This window comes from Oncorhynchus mykiss, chromosome 28, assembly GCF_013265735.2.
Source record: "Oncorhynchus mykiss isolate Arlee chromosome 28, USDA_OmykA_1.1, whole genome shotgun sequence".
NCBI classification, from domain to species: domain Eukaryota; kingdom Metazoa; phylum Chordata; class Actinopteri; order Salmoniformes; family Salmonidae; genus Oncorhynchus; species Oncorhynchus mykiss.
This window is the reverse complement of record NC_048592.1, coordinates 30,720,541-30,743,059: the sequence shown is the minus strand read 5'-3', so window position 1 is coordinate 30,743,059 and position 22,519 is coordinate 30,720,541. Positions and strand designations below refer to the sequence as shown.

At 42.0% G+C, this 22,519-nt stretch overlaps 1 protein-coding gene across 2 annotated transcripts in view; it reads right to left on the bottom strand.

The window, feature by feature from the left end:
* The window catches only part of LOC110508930 (lysine-specific demethylase 4A), a 30,813-nt gene extending 8,851 nt beyond the window's left edge, over positions 1-21,962 (bottom strand). Inside the window, exons 1-18 of one of the 2 annotated variants that reach the window (XM_036966158.1) lie at positions 21,832-21,962; positions 21,168-21,331; positions 20,799-20,974; positions 20,331-20,445; positions 19,838-20,031; positions 19,556-19,605; positions 19,356-19,459; positions 19,060-19,197; positions 16,096-16,298; positions 15,814-15,965; positions 13,775-14,445; positions 13,339-13,555; positions 12,993-13,171; positions 12,526-12,742; positions 11,684-11,760; positions 7,181-7,236; positions 6,498-6,606; positions 3,487-3,675 (exon numbers count right to left, since the gene is read on the bottom strand). In XM_036966158.1, coding sequence (XP_036822053.1) covers positions 3,487-3,675; positions 6,498-6,606; positions 7,181-7,236; positions 11,684-11,760; positions 12,526-12,742; positions 12,993-13,171; positions 13,339-13,555; positions 13,775-14,445; positions 15,814-15,965; positions 16,096-16,298; positions 19,060-19,197; positions 19,356-19,459; positions 19,556-19,605; positions 19,838-20,031; positions 20,331-20,445; positions 20,799-20,974; positions 21,168-21,308 — 2,988 coding nt within the window. In that variant the 5' untranslated portion in view covers positions 21,309-21,331; positions 21,832-21,962. The remainder of the gene's footprint in view (positions 1-3,486; positions 3,676-6,497; positions 6,607-7,180; positions 7,237-11,683; positions 11,761-12,525; positions 12,743-12,992; positions 13,172-13,338; positions 13,556-13,774; positions 14,446-15,813; positions 15,966-16,095; positions 16,299-19,059; positions 19,198-19,355; positions 19,460-19,555; positions 19,606-19,837; positions 20,032-20,330; positions 20,446-20,798; positions 20,975-21,167; positions 21,332-21,831) is intronic. The other variant, XM_036966159.1, reaches the window with a different exon arrangement.
* Positions 21,963-22,519: the final 557 nt, after the last annotated feature.

The window sequence follows — 22,519 nt, the reverse complement described above, 5'->3', positions numbered from 1 at the left end:
CCTTGAACAGATGACCATAAAGACCAGACACTGTTAAACAAATATGACATTTGGTAATTGGAAACAAAAGTGAAGGAATGTGGACCTGTAAAAGCTACTCCTTTGTTATCTAATAATATCTTATTTTAAGAGCCATACATTTAGATAAATAAAATATAATATTTAGTATATGGACACTTGCTCGTCGAACATCTCACTCCAAAATCATGGGTATTAATATGGATTTGGTCCCCCCCCTTTGTCGCTATAACAGCCTCCACTCTTCTGGGAAGGCTTTGCACTAGATGTTGGAACATTGCTGCAGGGACTTGTTTCCATTCAGCCACAAGAGCATTAGTGAAGTTGGGCACTGATGTTGGGCGATTAGCCCTGGCTCGCAGTCGGCATTCCAATTCATCCCAAAGGTGTCTGAAGGGGTTGAGGTTAGGGCTCAGGTCATTCAAGTTCTTCCACACCAATCTTGACAAAACATTTCTGTATTGAAGTCACTTTGTGCACGGGAGATAGTGTCATGCTGAAACAGGAAACAGCCTTCCCCAAACTGTTGCCACAAAGTTGAAAGCACAGAATCATCTAGAATGTCACTATGCAATAGCATTAAGATTTCCCTTCACTGGAAGTAAGGAGCCTAGCCCGAACCATGAAACACAGCCACAGACCATCATTTACAGGTAGCGTTCTTCTGGCATCCGCAAAACCCAGATTCGTCTGTTGAACTGCCAGATGGAGAAGCGTGATTCATCACTCCAGAGAACTCGTTTCCCCTGCTCCAGAGTCCAATGGCAGCGAGCTTTACACCACTCCAGCCGACGCTTGGCATTGCGCATGGAGATCTTAGGCTTGTGTGCAGCTGCTCGACCATGGAAACCCATTTCATGAAGCTCCCAACATTGCTTCCAGAGGCAGGTTGGAGCTCGGTAGTGAGTGTTGCAACCAAGGACAGACGATTTGTTCACGCTTCAGCACTCGGCGGTCCCGCTCTGTGAGCTTGTGTGGCTACCACTTCGCAGCTTAGATGTCGTTGCTCCTAGACATTTCCACTTCACAATAACAGCACTTATAGTGGAACGGGGCAGCTCTAGCAGGGCAGACATTTAATTAACTGACTTGTTGCAAAGGTGGCATCCTTTGACGGAGCCATGTTGAAAGTCACTCAACTCTTCAGTAAGGCCATTCAACTCCCAATGTTTGTCTATGGAGATTGCATGGCTGTGTGCTCGATTTTACACCCGTCAGCAAATCACTTAGATATTGTGGGTTACTGTGTGTTAATAAAGCTGAAAAAAAAGTCTGATTTGATGCGTTTTCATTTCAGGCTGTAAGGCAACAAAAGGTGAACCATTTTAAAAGGGTTGGTGCCTTTCTATCCCCACTGTATGCTTTTGAACTCAGCTAAAGTATTAAGAACCAGACAATGCATGAGCCCTCGGTTAACTCAGTTTAGAAATAAAATCTTGCTTGGCTGCCTTATTACGCTGGGAGATTAAAGAGTTAGCCTACAATTATTATACCACTCAATAAAGCACCATTAACAGATGACCATAAAGATAACACACAGCATATACTTCCAATTGATGTATTACATTTGGTAAGAGGAAATAAATGCAAACTAAGAGGATTCAGAAAAGCTATTTCAGTAGTGGCGAATTGTTCTGGTCACGTGAGACATCTAACAGCTTATTTTTAAGTTCATTCAGCAGAGGTATTTAAATCTAGACAATGCATACACCAGAGGAGATTCATTTGCATTTCACTGAACATTAATTCGGTCTCCGCATGTCTTCGGGTTCAACTATAACATAACTTCCCCTCCCCAACTAGCTAATTAAAGCACTGAGCTTCGACAGAAGCCAGAGAGAGCCTGCAGCACGTTCGAGGACATATTGTGCAGCCTGCGGCACTGACTGACTACATCAGAGACAACCTGTAGAGCTGAAGCGTTGATCTTCCCTCTGTTCCAACCGTTGACAATTACAGGAGTATTAGTACAAAAGTATAATGTTTGGGAATCAGAATGTGTTGTCTGTATAATGTTTGGGAATCAGAATGTGTTGTCTGTACAATGTTTGGGAATCAGAATGTGTTGTCTGTATAATGTTTGGGAATCAGAATGTGTTGTCTGTATAATGTTTGGGAATCAGAATGTGTTGTCCTTATACTATGTTATGTGGAGTATAAAAAAAAAGTATAATGTTTGGGAATCAGAATGTGTTGTCTGTATAATGTTTGGGAATCAGAATGTGTTGTCTGTACAATGTTTGGGAATCAGAATGTGTTGTCTGTATAATGTTTGGGAATCAGAATGTGTTGTCTGTATAATGTTTGGGAATCAGAATGTGTTGTCCTTATACTATGTTATGTGGAGGATTGACATTTGGAACCTGACTTGCCTTTCGTATTGCCCCCGAGGAGAAAAATCCAGTTGAATACAGTGTGGAGCAGAAGGGCCATAGATCATAGGGTGTCAAACTCATTCCACGAAGAGCCACGTATCTGCGGGTTTTTGGTTTTTCCCTTTCAATTAAGACCAAGACAACCAGGTAATTAATCAAGTGCAAGGGTGGAGCAAAAACCCGCAGACACTCGGCTCTCTGTGGAATGAGTTGGACACGTGCTGTAGATGATTCAACCAATGGCCTACACCAGTGTCTCCAGCTCCAGTCCCTCAACAGCACACATTGCGTGGTAGCCCCAGACACTCACCTGATTCAACTCATTTAGGGCCTGATGATTAGTTGACAAGTTGAATAATAATATATTATTTAGTAGAGTTTTACAAAAAGGGACTTAAAGTCATGTGCCAGACGCCCACACGCTGCCAAAAAATGTCTGCTGTTAGGGGTACTCGAGGACTGGAGTTGGGAAACACTGGCCTAGGCTACATAGCTGTATACAAAGACAAGAAATCTAAATCCGAGCCAAGAATGCTTGACAGGCTAACCCACAACAGTAACTCTACACCAGGGAGAGTATGTCATTGATTGAATCTGCAACATGTTCTGACTTGCTGACACAATGCTCACAACAGGAATCAGGACAAAGAGTAAATGTGATCTTTCATCATGTCGCATGACAAATTATCTGTACGTGCTTGGGCTTGCCAGTTCTCACTCTAGGGGAAGGGAGGCAATGTTCCTATGGCCACATGGTCTCTGGTTTTGTAGTCTCTGGTTTCTGTTGCTGCTCTACATTTGATTAGGGAAGCATGATTTGACCTGTTTCACCTAGTCTGGCGTCAAACTGGATTCCAACCTGACAACTAAGACACATGTCATGTCTGCTACACAAATAATATCTATTAACCAATTGATGGTGGCGGCAATAACAAAAGCCAAGAAATTAAATATGCCTGTAAACCTATGTGCAGGATTTATTTCAATGAAAATAGTTGCTTTTTGGGACAAAAAGAGTCAGAAGACACTTTTTACATTTACAAACATGATGCAATTCTTCCCTGAACCAAAGCCCCACCCCAGTAGAAGCTACCTCTGGTAGGACGGGTGACTTGTGCCTGTAGCAGGTGACGTGGACGATGAAGGGCCAGTCATCAGGCTGCATGAGCTGGCCAGCCGCCTGGGCGCAGGTGGGGTGGAAGGCAGTGGTGCAGCGGCCATGGGAACACTGAACACAGCAGCCAACATCCCTCTTCACCCGTCGCTTACAGTAGAAACACTTCTGCAGGGGGGGGGGGGGGTGGAGGAGGTAGGATGGGGGGGGAGTACAGTGGGAGTTGAAAAGGTTGTAGGGAAGAGGCAGTGACAAGAAAGAGGGGGAGATGAGAATAAGGGGGGAGGGCGGGGAAGTAGGAGGAGGATGAGGAGGAGAGGGCCAGATGGAAGGTGGGATAAGGGGAAAGAAACGGGGGGGGGGGGGGGGGCATATAGGATATTACGTTTCCTTTCTCACCATTTCAAGCTCCCAGATGACACATTGTCTGTTGTTCCCAGTTTAGAATATGACTCCAATAAATACATACAGTCCACTTCCTCACTGTAGACCAAACTGGACAAACAAAGCAATCACACTGAAGTGGTCTGAGTCAGAGTAAGAAGTGACAGCCATGAAAACAGACTGATCCACCAACATGAAGCCTTGGAGAAGCTCCATATGAGGCACTGTTCATGGTTGCTGAGGGGAAGCCTTGGCTGGAGGAAGCTCCATATGAGGCACTGTTCATGGTTGCTGAGGGGAAGCCTTAGCTGGAGGAAGCTCCTTTTGATAAGCCTATTTGGCTCATTTCATATGAGCAGGGAGTGACGGACTCCGTTGAAGGCCCATATGACAAATTATTATGTTCATTTCGTGAACTGAATGGGTGAAGGACCCTTGGTGAAGCTCCATATGACACACTTTTGTTTGTTTCATATTCAGGGATGGCAGGTAGCCTAGTGGTTACAGCATTGGGCCAGTAACCGAAAGGTTGCTGGTTCAAATCCCCGAGCCGACAAGGTAAAAATCTGTCGTTCTGCCCCTGAACAACCCACTGGTAGGCCGTTATTGTTAAATAAAGGTTACAGGATAGTGAAATTGCATGCATGAGCAGCCTATGTGTGGCTTTGTTCACATCAGGGGAACTGAGCAGGAGTCAACGACCTCGGTGGAATGCCATATGATTAGACACAGTATTGATGTCAGACTGAAAGACCAAGGACACAAACCTTGTTGATTCCCTCTGGTGTTTACTGGCTGTGGGATCAGGATATCAGGGCCGGCTTAGAGGTAGCAGTAGAGAATGTATGAGAAAACATTAATGGCTGCAGTATAGCCATTAACATTGATGGTTAGGAGCAACTGTTCAAAATTTTGGGGTCACAAAGCATTTTTTTTTGGTCCATTAAAATAACATCAAATTGATCAGAAATACAGAAATACAGCTGACATTGATAATGTTGTACATGACTATTGTAGCTGGAAATGGCTGATTTTTAGTTGAACAAGAATAGACTGACGAGTGAGTTTCAGAAGAAAGTTCTTTATTTCAGGCCATTTTGAGCTTGTAATCGAACCCACAAACGCTGATGCTCCAGATACTCAACAAGTCTAAAGAAGGCCAGTTTTGTTGCTTCTTTAAATCAGCACAACAGTTTTCAGCTGTGCTAACATATTTGCAAAATGATTTTCTAATGATCAATTAGCCTTTTAAAATGATAAACTTGGATTAGCTAACACACCGTGCCATTAGAACACAGGAGTGATGGTTGCTGATCATGGGCCTCTGTGCGCCTATGTAAATATTATTTTTTTATTTTTTAATCTGCAGTTTCCAGCTACAATAGTCATTTACAACATGAACAATGTCTACACTGTATTTCTGATCAATTTGATGTTATTCTAATGGAGAAAAAAGTGTTTTTCTTTCAAAAACAAGGACATTTCTAAGTGACCCTGAACTTTTGAACGGGTGTGTACTTGTCTATTAATGTTCTGTATTATGTCATGTTTCATGTGGACCCAAGGAAGAGTAGCTGTTGTTTTAGCAGTAGCTAATGGGGGTCCTAATAAAATAAAAAATTATCAAATGGCACCAGCATAGGCAAATATTTATATGGAAAATGTAACTATACCCATCATATGGAAAACAGTTAGTCCTAAACTCAAATGAGAAAAGTCTAAAGGGAACTTGAATTCTGTATCGCTCAGCAGTTGAGAAAACCACTGTTAAACGACAACCATGAAAATTAAATGACAGGAAGTCGATACACAGAAGCAGGCCCTAAAATAACTTTTCTCCTCACCAGCCACTGTGGAAGGTAGATTTTAAAAAATCTCCCATGACTCAGTGTTTACCAACCAAAATATAGTTTTTTAGCTCAATTTAAACCGACATAACACACAAAAACAGATGAGCATGCTTTGTAATGTTTCTAAAACAAATGTATTACTAGTAAGTAGCAATGTAGTATATTGTTTAATAAAACATTTTATGACCCGTCTTTTAACCAAAATATCATAGATGAGACAAATGTTCACCTGCCCCTTTAAGGGCCAGATGTTAGTGTGATAAGGTGAGTCCAGTCATGTCAGTGCCTGTGAGATTGAATCTGACTAGTAGAAGCGTCATCTTTCCTCACAAATGAAACTCAAACATAGAAAAACAACCTAGCTTGTGAACAGAACAAATATAAATAGCCAAGAAACACAATAATACATTCTCACTTTTGTTATACCCCCAGCCAGGCAGTGTTGCAGCGCGAGGTGGAATAGGCTATATAGGATTCATAGTTCTTTGACTTTGTGCAATAAAATTTAGCAGCTATGAAACAAACCAGCATAAATACTTTGAAACCCCCCCCCCAGCTAATACAGCATTTATTTTACTATAAATGTGATCATCCTTGACTATTTTTATTCACAAATGCGAGTGAAATGCTCACACTGTGGAGCCCAGACCACACTGTTGAAATAGACATCTTAATGCAATGCAAAATCTGAACACATTTTAGGCACAGAAGTAGTGTTGTGGCCCTGACTGTGACCATTGAGGAACAGTAGCTCACCAGCTGGAACCTGGCCAGAGGGATGTAACTGAGGTCCACGGGACTGCGGTCGGCGATGTTCACGAAGCGCGCCTCCAGGACCACGAGCGAACACAGCACGTGCACCCACCTGCGTGTGTGTCACAGCAAACAGATCGGCACAATAAACAAACTATAGGTGTGTGACACATCAGGGGAAAGTTTCCACTGAGCCTTCATTCCCAATTCAAGGAAATTACAACATGATGTTATTTATAACTAACATGGACAAAAACTATATATTTTTTAAGGGTGGGCTATATTAAACATTTATTTTGTTAATATACAAAAATGTTAGGATCACATGTAGCCTAGACAAAAACAAGTTTCCATTATATATATCGCTATGCTATAGAGGACATCATCCTTCAATATATAATAGAATCTTACTGTAGACTAGCACAGGCTCCTCACTGTCACAAGCCATTACAGAGACTTGACAGAGAAGGCTAGCTTGGACTACAGGCATTCCCTGCCTTTTTCATTGACTAAAGTGTCCTAGATTCAGCGGGGAGGGTAAAGTGTGACCACTGGCTACAGACTGGGGATCCTAATAAAATACCAGACTAGAGTGGTTGTGGCGTCGGTGTAACAAAATGTATTTAGCCTAGAGCTTGAGGCCTCCATTAAATTGGTAACTCATCAAATTGCTGTACTATACTCACTTGTCGTTGTTGGCTCTCTGTAGAGCTCCCCCTCGCAGTGAACACAGGCAGCAGTCCTGAGGGAGCAAAAGATGCACACAGATGACCTCTGACCTAGTGTTTAACATCACATTTTGGATACTTAATGTTATAGTCCTTTATGTGGTATGTACAGTTGAAGTCGGAAGTTTACAGACACCTTAACCAAATACATTTAAACTCAGTTTTTCACAATTCCTGACATTTAATCCTAGTAAAAATGCCTGTCTTTGGTCAGTTAGGATCACCACTTTATTTTAAGAATGTGAAATGTCAGAATAATAGTAGAGTGAATTATTTATTTCAGCTTTTATTTCTTTCATCACATTCCCAGTGGGTCAGAAGTTTATATACACCTAATTAGTATTTGGTAGCATTGCCTTTAAATTGTTTAACATGGGTCAAACGTTTCAGGTAGCCTTCCACAAGCTTCCCACAATAAGGTGGGTGAATTTTGGCCCATTCCTCCTGACAGAGCTGATGTAACGGAGTCAGGTTTGTAGGCATCCTTGCTCACACACACACACACACACGTTTTCAGTTCTACCCACACATTTTCTATGGGATTGAGGTCAGGCCTTTGTGATGGCCACTCCAATACCTTGACGTGTCCACTTGGAAGACCCATTTGCGACCAAACTTTAACTTCCTGACTGATGTTTTGAGATGTTGCTTCAATATATCCACAGAATTTCCCTTCGTCATGTTATCTGTTTTGTGAAGTGCACCAGTCCCTCCTGCAGCAAAGTACCCCCACTACATGATGCTGCCACCTCAGTGCTTCACAGTTGGGATGGTGTCCTTCGGCTTGCAAGCCTCCCCCTTTTTCCTCCAAAGATAACGATGGTCATTATGGCCAAACGGTTCTATTTTTGTTTCATCAGACCAGAGGACATTTCTCCAAAAAGTACAATCTTTGTCCCCATGTGCAGTTGCTAACCGTAGTCTGGCTTTTTATGGAGTTTCTGGAGCAGTGGCTTCTTCCTTGCTGAGCGGCCATTCGGGTTATGTCGATATAGGACTCGTTTTACTGTGGATATAGATACTTTTGTACCTGTTTCCTCCAGCATCTTCACAAGGGCCTTTGCTGTTGTTCTGGGACTGATGTGCACTTTTCGCACCAAAGTATGTTCATCTCTAGAAGACAACGCGTCTCCTTCCTGAGCGGTATGACGGCTGTGTGGTCCCATGGTGTTTATATTTGCGTACTATTGTTTGTACAGATGAACGTTTGGAAATTTCTCCCAAGGATGAACCAGACTTGTGGAGGTCTACCATTTATTTTCTGAGGTCTTGGCTGATTTATTTTGATTTTCCTATGATGTCAAGCAAAGAGGCACTGAGTATGGAAGTAGGCCTTGAAATACATCCACAGGTACACCTCCAATTGACTCAAATGATGTCAACTAGCCTATCAGAAGCTTCTAAGCCATGAAGCCATGACATCATTTTCTGGAATTTTCCAAGCTGTTTTAAAGGCACATTCAACATAGTGTATGTAAACTTCTGACCCACTGGAATTGTGATACAGTGAATTATAAGTGAAATAATCTGTCTGTAAACAATTGTTGGAAAATGTACTTGTGTCATGCACAAAGTAGATGTCCTAACCGACTTGACAAAACTATAGTTTGTGGTTGAAAATGTTGTTTTAATGACTCCAACCTAAGTGTATGTAAACTTCCGACTTCAACTGTATACAGTAAATGACATAGTAAAATGGTAATTATAGTATTTTGTGTTATTGGTAATCATTAAAACATACCCAGTTCTTGCCACTTGGTGCCAGTGAATTAATAAATTATGTAGTTCCATCCTTGAGCTGTTCTTGTTTATTAATGTTCTGTATTATGTCATGTTTCATGTTTTCTGTGGACCCCAGGAAGAGTAGCTGCTGCTTTAGTAACAGCTAATGGAGATCCTAATAAAATACCAAATACTAACCGACTTCAATTCATTACCTGAATGTTATTCAGTTGTTATTGTTATAATAATATATATAATGTTATTTATTAATGTGAAACTTTTCTACACGTTGTCTGTGGCAATGCCCTTCACAAAGAAAGCTGACCAGAGTACTGCGACTTACATTCCTTGTTGGGCTGCCTGGCAGTGGGTTTTCCAGAATCTTGTAATGGGTAACTCTTGTGGACGTAGGACGTTAAGCTAACTCTGGTCAATCAGTAACTTTACAGTTAGTGGCGGGGGTAAGCCAGACATGTGCATGTCCACAAGTAAGAGCTATGGCAATTTATTATACCTTTATTTCAACAAGGAACACAGGTACAATGATTAACGGCAATACTTTGCTGTTGTGCATGGTTTATAATTAACTTAGTTGGACTGCACATAATCACTGATCTACAAATCACCTTGCATCCCAAATAATTACTGAAGTGATAAAGATCAGCAATTCTGATCAAACACACTGGGTACCACAGAGAGTTAAAAGCAGGAATGTTCATGACCGTTCCCTTAGACAACACTGTCATCTAGTGGATACATTTGGTTATATCAAGTTGCGAGGCCATCAAAAAGAGACATTTCACAGCTTGACAGGTAGTAGTATTCGGAGGGAGAAATTTATTTCACTAAAATAGTGTGAGAGACTCGGTACAGGAGAGGACTTGAACTATCCTCTGCTGTGGTGCTCAGCAGAGGAATTATGTAACGGTTTGTTACTCTGTATTTTGCAATTAAAAACTCTGGCTTCTGTCCAAGTCATCCCAGAGGGAAAACAGTCATTGAGAAATAACTGGAGAAGGTGCTAGCTACAGTCATTCTAACCCTTTTCATTTTCAGATCTTACAGAAGTGTATTGTTTGTTGAACGGGAATCCTCCACTTTCTTCAAGGCTTAATTCTAGGATTAACATCCACATATGTATACGTATGGCTCTGCTATTATCTACAGTGCCTTCAGAAAGTATTCACACCCTTCAACTTTACTCATTTTGTTGGGTTATAAACTGGGATTAAAATGGATTTGATTGTCATTTTTTGTCAACGATTGACAAAATACTCTAATGTCGAAGTGGAAGAAAAATGTTTATATTTATAAAAAAAAATGTTATGAGAATTAAAACACTATCTCTTGATTAGATAAGTATTCATCCCGAGTCAATACATGTTAGAATCACCTTTGGCAGTGATTACAGCTGTTTCTCCTTCTGCGTCTCTAAGAGCTTTCCCCACCTGGATTGTGCAACATTCAAGCTCTGTCAAATTGGTTGCTGACCATTACCAGACAACCAGTTTCAGGTTTTCAAGCAGATTTAAGTCAAAAGTAACTCAACCACTCAGGAAAATCACTGTGTTCTTGGTAAGCAACTCCAGTGTAGATTTGGCCTTGTGTTTTAGGTTATTGTTCTGCTAAAAGGTGAAATCATCTCCCAGTGTCTGGTGCAAAGCAGACTGAAGCAGATTTTCCTCTAGGATTTTGCCTGTGCTTAGCTCCATTTCTTTTATTTTTTTATCCTGAAAAACTCCCCAGTCCTTAATGATTACAAGCATACCCATAACATGATGCAGGCACCAGTATGCTTGAAAAAATAGAGAGTAGTACTCAGTAATGTGTTATATTGGATTTGCTCCAAATTGAACACTTTGTATTCGGAGCAAAAAGTGAATTGCCATTTTTTCCCCTGGTATTACTTCAGTGCCTTGTTGCAAACAGGATGCATGTTTTGGAATAAAAATACAAAAAACGGCAACTGCGTTAGAAAGGACGCCTGTATCTTCGTAGATACTGGGTGTATTGATACATCAGCCAAAGTGTAATAACTTCACCATGCTCAAAGGGATATTCAATGGCTGCTTTTTATATTTTTATTTACACATCTACCAATAGGTGCCCTTCTTTGCGAGGCATTGGAAAACCTCCCTGGTCTTTGTGGTTGAATCTATGTTGGAAATTCACTGCTCGACTGCGGGACCTTACAGATAATTATATGTGTAGGGTACAGAGATGAGGTAGTCATTCAAAAAGCATGTTAAACACTATTGCACACAGTGAGTTAATGCAACTTATGTGAATTGCTAAGCACATGTTTACTCCTGAGCTTAGTTAGGGTTGCCATAACAAAAGGGTTATATACTTAGACGCAACACATTTTTCAGCTTTTGATTTTTAATTAATTTGTAAACATTTCTAAAAAAACATAATTCCACTTTAACATTAAGGGAGAAATGAAATTGTGTGTAAGCCAGTGACCAAAAAAAAAAACTCTAATCAATTTTATATTCAGGCTGTAACAAAACATGTAAAAATGGTGTGGTGTGAATACTTTCTGAAAGCACTGGATCCTATCAGCCTTCTTCCTTCAATACTCTTAGTTCTAGAATCTTTGAAGAGTTTGAGTTACAACATTATCCTATCCCACTCAGTATGGTGCTAGTATGTGTGTATGTGTGGAACTAAGATCATGTAGTGTTGATAAGCTTGTGTAGTGATATGGTTTCAGTTGTACTTCATTGCAGTACTGACCTCAGTCAAAGCGTTGGCTTCACAGCGAGCACACATCCAATCGTCTGACACTTGGTCAACAGACACTCCATAGCAACCTGAGGGACACACGGAAAACAAGGCCACGGAAAACATTAAAGACATTTTCTATTGACAGAGGTGACAAAGGCACTTAGCATTTATGTGCCATGCAAATCAATTGATTAAAGTGCACGTCATTGCAGTAAATCATTGTTAATAAATGAGAATGGACATTCTGGATTGATTACTGAACTCTGACATGAACTGGTATTCCTTGAGAGCATATCATTGATTACATTAAACACAGGGGTGTCAAACTCATTTTGCCCCGCGGGCCACATTCAGTCTTCACCGGAATTAAAATTGATTACATTTCCTCGCCATCATCATTTTCAAAGAATAGTCCTCTATCAAACGCTTTGGAATTTCCAATGCTCCCAGACTGTCTAGCTTTAGTTTTTATGACTGTTAGCAAGAGGGACAGAGTCAAGAGACTAAATGTAATAATAAACATTATTTGGGGGGGTGCTTATATTTGTTCTGTTACACAGGTCCATTATTTCTACACTAGTTTCAATTTGTTGTTAGTCATTTCAATGACGACTGAGAAAATCATTCTAAAATAAATTAAATGCTCTAAACATTGGTGTTAGACTGTTGATGTGAATTAAATGGAATTCAGCAAGAGCATATTAGTGATTATCAATGGAAAAGTGCTACCTAACAACGGGTGTGAATGAACTAATATTAATTGAAATGTGAAGTACTACAGTCAATTAGAATTGAAATACATGGAACAGGCTTCAGACTTGGGGATTGTGAATGAGACTGTAGCTACTGACTGGCGTGGACGCGGACGCAGCACTGGGAACAGCTGACCAGCAGGCTGGTGCCGTCCTCCTCCAGGTGAGGGGTGTAGAGTTGGCCCTCGCCGCTGCTGCTGCTGTTGGTCTTGTCACTGGTGGTGCTGAAACACATCTCCGGGATCAGGGGCTTGGACCTCTGTCTGCCCCCGCGCCGGCCTTTTACAGTGTAGCTGGGATTGCTGCTCGACTGCGACTGGAGAGGGATGTGTATTATTAAAGGTCTAATTGTAATTTCTACGACTACTATTGTGCACAGCTGGCTTGGTGGCTGAATTGCTTTTCTGTTGCCTAAATGTCTTTATAAAGGTACATAAAAACAAATTGATAATTCAAACTTTAATTATTTTATTTTTTTCTAAAATAAAACTCATTAACAGCTGGATTGAGGGCCCATTAACAACAGCTACAGTATAAGGCAAAGACCAAGGACCTCTCCACTCTACCTGGTCGTATGTGTGGAAGAGCAGGCAGATGGAGCAGTAGGGGGCCTGCAGGCCCATGCGCTGGTTGTACGATCTCTCCGCCTGGGGGTTGTAAGGTCGGCTCTGCCACAGCTGGGCCAGGGGCTTGGCCCACTCCTCCCTCTCCTCTGGTTCATCCTTCATATCAACATACAGCTCATCTACAAGATAGAGGTGGGAAAGAGTAACAGAGGAGGTTAAGAGAGAGGAGAAAGAAAGACTAGGGCCCTGTTCTATCACTGTGATTATGTACTTGTGTTAAAAAGGTTGCTTGTTATAGAAGTCTATGATGGGATACTGTTCTAACGCACCAGAAGCAGGTGCTCACCATCATCACTGTGGCTTTCACTGGAGCTGAGGAGTGGGTGCTGTTTGGGCAGCCGGCGGAGGAGAGGATATTGTTTGCTCTTCACGCTCTTGCAGCCCATCTGCTTACTTGGACTTAAGTTAGTCAGTTTACTTGGATGTAAAATCATCGGCTTACTTAAGTTTAAGTTTGTCTGCTTGATTAACGTTAACTCCGCCTGCACTGGGGAAAGACATTGCTGTGGAAAGAGACAGGAAGAAGATGAGTGACCATCAGCTGGTTCATGTGTTTCCACATCTAATGCCATTTTCTATTGTATGGCAAGTGTGAAAACATCAATGTCACATTTTAATCTTTAAAATATTTGCCTCTAATATCAGTCTCTACTATCATCACATACCCATAACCAAAAATGAATAACTTCTAGAGATAGAATCATGAAAGAGGGTAAACTAACCTTCCACCTGTCCCTCTTGACCTCAGCCCTCTTGGTTGGCCTGGTATGTGCGTGGGTTTGGACAGGCTCCGGGCTGCTAGGGGCCTTAGCTTCGGACTTCTCCTCCCGAGCCTGGGCCTCGCCTGGCTGCTGCCACTTTCTGAGGCCTTGGGTCTGGGCCTTTGTTTCAACCTGTTCTCCCTTTCTGGGACTCTGTGCTTCGGCCTGGATATGCTCATCTTTGGTGAATGGGACCTGGGACTCCTGCTGCCCGGCTTTGACTTGGGACTGGAGCTGGGCCTTGAGTTGAAGGTGGGGTTGGAGGTGCCGTGGCAGGTGCTCCCTGGCATAACTGTGCACGTGGAGCTGAGTGTGGTGAATCGGCTGCTGGTTCTCACGGGCGTAGCTGTGGACCTGCATGGTCTCCTTGGGGCTCTGGGTCTTGTGGAAGAGGAGGCTGGCCACCCCCAGCTTTCGGACAGGCTGAGCGGAAGGACCGGTCCTGGCCGGGGGAGCCACTACTGGGAGGTGGCCGTTTCTGTGCGACTGGGGTTGAGCCAAAATGGTCGCTGCGTGATTGCTGGTGGAGGGGATGGTGACTTTTTGTGGAGCCGGGCTTGTGCTGCTGTTGCCCTTCTTAGGGTCCGTCTTTAAATTAGGCAATTCCCTCGAGGTGAGCTCCACTGGTGTGACTGAAATACAAACATGTGTATCAGGAGAAGCAACAGAGATAGCATTTCCAAATATCCACTGAGTCCCATAGTGGATGAGTGACGCAGATCGATTATCATGACGACTTCCACTGCTCTGTCACTACATACTTCAGTCTGAGACTGCCATCGTTGAATTCGTTTGTGGCGATGAGGGCTATTGTACAAAAAGTCATCAGCGATTGGATAGTCTAACCAATCAGAGTATCAAAGCCAATGACAAATTTTAAAACTACCAATTTAAAAATATATTATATATATATATATATATATATATATATATATATATATATATATATATATATATATATATATATATATATATATATATATATATATATATATATATATATATATATATACCTTTATTTTACTAGGCAAGTCAGTTAAGAACAAATTCTTATTTTCAACGACGGCCTAGGAACAGTGGCTTAACTGCCTTGTTCAGAGGCAGAACGACAGATCTATACCTTGTCAGCTCGGGGATTAGATCGTGCAACCTTTCAGTTACTAGTCCAACGCTCTAACCGCTAGGCTTTAACCACGTGTGTTCTGGCCCAACCAATCGGTTTATGGACTAATCAGAGAGCCTTGAATGTGTTCGAAGATGCAAAGTCAATGTGGAGGAGTAACTAACCAGTGGAGACTGGGAGGAGCTATGGGGGGGTCTCATTGTAATGGCTGGAATGGAATAAATGGAACGGTATCAAAAATATGTAAACCACATGGTCGACTCCATTCCATGTTTTTCCATTCCAGCCATTTCAATGAGATGGTCCTCCTATAGCTCCTCCCACCAGCCTCCACTGAAACTAACATCCGGGGACATGACAGTGTTTGCTTGGAGCAAGGAGTCTGGGCAGCCAGGCAGAAGATCGATACCCATTTACTACAATACTACACAAGTTGTTTGTAGTTTACTGAGTTGTTAGCAGCTAGTAACATAAGCATTTCACTGCAACCACTTCAACACCTACTTACCTGTGTACGCAACCAATAAACTGATTTGACAAGTGGCCTGTATTCAAACCATTTGGTGGCTGTGGCGGGACACAGGAGCTTATTAAAGCTGGAATCCACCATGGCAGTTTGCGATATCACAACAAAGAAATAACTTCAAAACAAAGAACACTTTCTCCCCGGCAGACATCATTACACGTGTGACAGACGCTCCTCTCTTTCCTTTCATAAACAAAACAAAAACAATAAATGTTTCCCTTATGCAGATTCCAGGTTTAAATCCAGTCACAAGTGTCAGTCTGATATTTTGTGTTACCCCCTAATTTTACAAATGTATCATACATCCTCTGTGCTGATTTTGTGTGTAATTTTCTAGGTTTTAAAGTGTACCTGTATCTGTGCAGTCCTCTGCTCCCGTGCCCAGAGCGGTGAGGCCTAGTCTGGCCTTCTTGTCATACTCCTCTTCTTCATCTTTAGGGACAACCTTGTCAGGTACATCCAGACACACCCAGTGCCTCTTGGTCCCTATCCTCGGTGTTGGGCTGGTGAGCCATAAAACATTCAAGTTGAATCATTTTTATGTCAAGCATTTTTTTTAAAATGTTCCATCCATATACTGTTAAATCTGCTCTTTAGCACCCTCTACCAACATAAAAATGAACCTCTTCTGACCTCTTTTTCTCCACCTCTGGTTCCTGGGAAATGCAGTCTTTCCCCTGCTCCTCCCCCAGGAACTCCTTGGCCTCTGGGGTGGGCCGTGAGTGGTCGATGGGGCCCGTGTCTCGTCCCGCGAGCCACTGCTCGTAGCGTTCTGGCTGGTACTTCTTCACGAACAGATCCATGGAGATCTTCACCATGTCCTTCCTGCACGTACACTGGAGGTAAGAGGTAGGGAGAATAAGTTCTAGGGATGTACTAATGCTCCCAGAGGTAAATAAACCAAGGTCAGTCTAATAGAGAGTCATACGAGATTGTTATTAATACTAAGTATAGTCTTTTCCCACTTGCCCTCTTTCTGCAGACTAACCGACACCCCATTAACTGGTCAACAATGGTTATATTTTTCGCCAAACAGTAAAAGTACGTGACCAACAGAAAATATTACACATGCATACAAGGAAGACATTTTTCAATAAGATCTTGAAATGGACACATGCAACAATAGCAAGCCCATAATGTTACAGTAAAAGGGCTAATAGCCTTTATATTGAACATGCAAATGCTGTAATGAAGCAGCTAATAAAACATTTGCTAAAATGAAGTCTTCGGGAAAACACCTAATGGGGTCTGTTCCATATGTGACTGAGATGAAAATCTATGTTAGAAAGCGGGGGAATCTAAAAGCAACAACTAGAATGGGTTACCAATATGACTATGGCTTCTGGACAACGAAATAATGTAGATATGAAAACCAATAGAACAGGAAAGAAACAATGGTTATTGGCATGAGGAAGTCTGTATCAAATAATTGCCTCTACGTTTCTATGGTTGGATTTGGCTAGGCTACTTTGGAGCAAGGTAAGACATTTGAGATTCTTCAAATAGCCACCCTTTGCCTTGACAGCTTTGCACACTCTCAACCAGCTTCATGAGGTAGTCACCTGGAATGCATTTCAATTAACAGGTGTTCATTAACAGGTGTTACATTTGTGGAATTTCTTTCCTTCTTAATGTTTTTGAGCCAATTAGTTGCGTTGTGACAAGGTTGGGGGATATACAGAAGATAGCCCTATTTGGTAAAAGACCAAGTCCATATTATGGTTAGAACAGCTCAAATAAGCAAAGAGAAACAACAGTCCATCATTACTTTAAGACATGAAGGTCAGTCAATATGGAACATTTCAAGAACATTGAAAGTTTCTTCAGGTGCAGTCACAAAAACCATCAAGCGCTTTGATGAAACTGGCTCTCGTGAGGACCGCCACAGGAAAGGAAGACCCAGAGTTACCTCTGCTGCAGAGGATAAGTTCATTAGAGTTAACCAGCCTCAGAAATTGCAGCCCAAATAAATGCTTCAGAGTTCAAGTAACAGACACATCTCAACATCAACTGTTCAGAGGAGACTGTGTGAATCAGGCCTTCATGGTCGAATTCCTCCAAAGAAACCACTGCTAAAGGAAACCAATTGAACATTAGACCGACAGAAATTTCTCCTTTGGTCTGGAGTCCAAAATTTAGATTTTTGGTTCCAACCGCCGTGTCTGGGTGAACGGATGATCTCTGCATGTGTCGTTCCCACACATGGGGGTGCTTTGCTGGTGACACTGTCTGATTTATTTACAATTCAAGGCACACTTAACCAGCATGGCGACCAAAGCATTCTGCAGCGATACGCCATCCCATCTGGTTTGCGCTTAGTGGGACTATCATTTATTTTTCAACAGGAGAATGACCCAACACACCTCAAGGCTGTGTAAGGGCGATTTTACCAAGAAGGAGAGTGCTGCATCAGATGACCTGGCCTCCACAATCACCGGACCTAAACCAAATTGAGATGGGTTGGAACGCAGAGAGAAGTAAAAGCAGCCAACAAGTGCTTAGCATTACATTCATCAAGGCAAAGGGTGGATAAAGAAGAATCAAATATAAATAGATTTAGATTTGTTTAACACTTTTTTGGTTACTACATGATTCCATGTGTGTTATTTCATAGTTTTGATGTCTTCACTATTATTCTACAATGTAGAAAATAGTAAAAATAAAGAAAAACCCTTGAATGAGTAGGTGTTCTAAAACTTTTGACCGGTAGTGTAGCTCTTTTTAATTGTGTTCATCAGAACAGTTTTTAACATGTGATTGCATTTAAAAATTGATATTTGTGGCGGAATGACTGGCCTTATAAAAGCCCGTTTGACTCCAGTAGCAGCTTTTCAGGAGCTGCTCTCATTCTGTCTGACAGGTGACAGGATATTCCTATTCTCAAACTAGGCTCTGTATGCTGTGCGTGTGATAAGATACCTGGCGACTAATGAAAAATACACACTCGCCAATTTAATTCAACAAAATTATGCAAATTAACCTATAGACCAATAAATATATATATATATTTTTTTTTTGTTGAATTTTTACCCCTTTTTTCTCCCAAATTTCGTGGTATCCAATTGTTGTAGTAGCTCCTATCTTGTCTCATCGCTACAACTCCCGTACGGGCTCGGGAGAGACAAAGGTTGAAAGTCATGCGTCCTCCGATACACAACCCAACCAGCCGCACTGCTTCTTAACACAGCGTGCATCCAACCCAGAAGCCAGCCGCACCAATGTGTCGGAGGCTACACCGTGCACCTGGCAACCTTGGTTAGCGCGCACTGCGCCCGGACCGCCACAGGAGTCGCTGGTGCGCGATGAGACAAGGACATCCCTACCGACCAAGCCCTCCCTAACCCGGACGACGCTAGGCCAATTGTGCGTCGCCCCACGGACCTCCCGGTCGCGGCCGGTTACGACAGAGCCTGGGCGCGAACCCAGGGACTCTGATGGCATAGCTGGCGCTGCAGTACAGCGCCCTTAACTACTGCGCCACCCGGGAGGCCCAATAAATATATTTGACTGTCATGCTTTCGGCAGCTAACCGATTAACATCCCTAATGTACATGGTTTAAACGAGGAGCACTTAAAGAAAATGTAACTCTTCCTTACCAGCATGGCTTGCTTTCCATACTCAATCCACCTTTCGGTGGCAAAGTTGGTGGACTCGGCACAGTTGAAGCCATGGTTGAATCCGGCGTGGTAGCTATAGGGAAATGTCACCATGAACTCACCGGGCTCCTGAGTGATCTGAAACACAGACAGGAAAAAACTATCACATACTGTACAAGGCTTTATATAAAAGTGATCAACATAAATTGATAAAATCCCACGTGGTCTTAGGTTAGTATACAATAAATGCAGCTAAAAAAAAAAGTAGAAAATCATTACTATTCATGAGGGCTTACCTTCTCAAATGGAATGCCATATTTCCTTAATATGGAGGGCGAGATGAGGGTCATCTTGTGCCTCAGGAAGGCTTCGCAATTTTGGTGGCTACCAGGAAAAAACCCTGAAAGGAAACAGTGTGTCGGATTAAAACTAGTTAAAAAGCAGTTGTTTTCTAATTAGGTAAAACATGTGTCACACACATGATCATCCCTCTCACCTTGAGCCAAACGCTCCATTTTTTTCCCCTGCTCTGGAGGAACACAGTACCTGTGGGGGTATCAGAACATGAATCAGTTATCTTCTGTTATAACACTGACGTTCAAATTGTTGCCATTTCTATCACTTGGCGAGTGTTGTTTTCAATCGTGACAACGAGTCCTCAAACTACACTTACATAACCATCATCAGCATGTTGATGCTTAAAAACGTGACTCTTATACACACACACAACTACCAATACATCTACTACCGGTATGTGAGTAATAGTGTAGCTACTTACCAGGACTTGGACGCTCCAAAGTGGAGGTAGTTGATACTGTAGAGATCCATGTCTTCAGTGTGCCAGGCGAAGGTGGTCTTCCACATGCCAAAGTACAGGTAGGGCGTGTTCACCCCCTGGATGGTGATGCCATTCACATGCTCCACCGTGTCCAGGATGGTGTTCAGTTTGCCGATGTTCCAATCAGTCACATCCTGGAGAGAACGACAGAAAAATGTAACTATTGTTGCTGGATATCATCATCTTCTTCAGCGCTGTAGTGAAACAAAACCACTGCAGCCTTCTAGATTGGTTGTGAACTTAAATTGTGGGTGTAACACATGATTCTGAGAGAAACACGTACAAGTAGTTTACAAAACCTTTGTCTACACAACCACAAAATACATCACTCACCAGCCAGCATTCTTATAACCAGGAACAATAACAACATGTTAACATTGTAAACACCATAGAATAGTAAAACCACCTCTGGGGGGGATTCGTAATGACTCACAGGGTCGTAAAGTGTTCCGTTCACATCTGCACCGTAGATGGGCGAGTTAAAGGTCACGCTCTTCCAGTACTTCCTCTCCAGCTCCTCAATGTCGGCGTAACGAGGACTGCAGAACCTATGATGGGGGGGTCAATCAGTACGGCTGATTAGAAACTATACATTTTGCAAATCAGTGCCTGTGAGCCAGAGCCTTTCAAAATCCCAAGAGATCTTGAGAAACACATGAATTACTAACAACGTGAATCATACAAACCCTCTGTTTTAAATCATGTTATTAACTTTGTTCGCTGAATCATTTCCTTAGACAAAAAGCATGTACACAGAGTGACTTTTCCCAATCACAGACCATATCAACAACTTCTTCATACAAGAGGAAACAAACAGTATAGCTCATTCATAGATAGACTGTGTGTAATATGTTATGAAACTTTGTTATAGCTGTTCCAGTTCTGGTGCAGTCAGACTCACTTGTCACTGTTGGCCGTCTTACGGAACTCTCGGACGGTCATGGGCTTCTTCTGGATGTTGGACTGGGTAAACAGGCCTGACTGGCCCGTCACTACCTGCTGGATGGGAGCTGGGATCACCAGGTCATCTATATCGTCATAGGACTTCCTGGGCCTCCAATCCTTTGGTGGCACGACCTGTAAAAACAGTCCGTTTTAGTATCAGTTACAGTAAAGTATTTCACTCGCAAAAACTTGTGTCATTTATATTTAAAACAAATATTCACAATGTGTGTATTTCTGTGCATAGCTGTTTTGCCTAACTGGAGACCTGGTAATACAAATCAGAAAATAATCTTCACAAGGCAGAAGGGTTTGTGTCAGTGCTCACTTTAGCCAAGCCGGCTTGATGTGCTCCCTGGTACTCCATGTAGGCAATGTAGCGGCTGAAGTTCTGGAACTCCTCAGCAGTGGGGTGAAAGGTCATGATCCCCTTGGAGCCAGGAGTCTGGGACCCCGAATCAGACGACATACTAAATAGCAAGCCCTGCAGATCTGAATTAAAACAGGTTTCAACATCATAATAATTGTGACATTGTAACAACAGACGTGTGATGGGATGTGTTAGGAAGCGAATACAAACGGACATCTGTGCAAAGGGGGGGAGGGTTGCTCAGTCATGTTGGTTCATGACTGGACAGCGTGACAGGTTTGTTTGGACACACCCAGTGACACCACCGTTAGACTACTGCGTGTTTACAAACTGTTGGTCGATTGTAAATAAGATAAGAGTAGCTTTGTAAACATGAGGATGAAGCAGTTCGGTCGAAGATGACTTTTTGCTGTGAACGTGAATGTATGATAAAAATAACTAGCTAGGTATTTAGTTTAATGAATGTCTGCATGATTCATGGATAGTTAGCTAGTTACATGACAGCTAACTTAGCTAGCAAGCCATCTTATTATTGCTACTAGCTAGCCATCGTCAACGACGTATTCGTGATAAACAATCTAAATATGGTGTCAAATTACATCTTTAAAACAAGATACCTTACCAACACTGATAAATCTTGCGCAATTGGTGACTTGATATCGATAGCACTTAATTCCGATTTTACCCCGAAGAGGATTTGTTCTCCATTACTAATAGTACACAAGCGCACGCACAGGATCAGACGTAGCCAATCAATGAACGATTTTGACGACGTGCACTTTCTTCTTTGGAATCATGGCGTTCGCACCTTTTTTTTTGTGCATGCCGCCACCTACTGTGCGGGAGTGTGTAGTCGAGCACGTGATATTTTGTATTTTGAAAATGAAAACGGGGGAAAGGGAAAAAATTGCCCCACCTCCTAACCCTACACCTATATACCACTATTTCATTAAAAAAATAGTACAAATGTATGTAAAAAATATATATATATAATTATAATTAATGCTTTATACACTCAGTGTATATACAAATAAGGAATACATTATTTATTAAGTAATTAATAATTTAATAAACAGCAACCTATTCCACTAGACGTGCAATATCTAACCTAATGTAGCAGGCATACAAAGAAATACCCGAGTGGAGTTCCCACAGCCGGTTTTCAGCAGAAAAGGAAGCTGAGTTGAATAAGCTGTATCCCCTTTGTCCAAATAAATTAGAGTATACCACAAAAAAAATATACACAGTGCCTTCAGAAAGTATTTATACATCCTTGAATTATTCCACATTTTGTTGTGTTACAGCCTGAA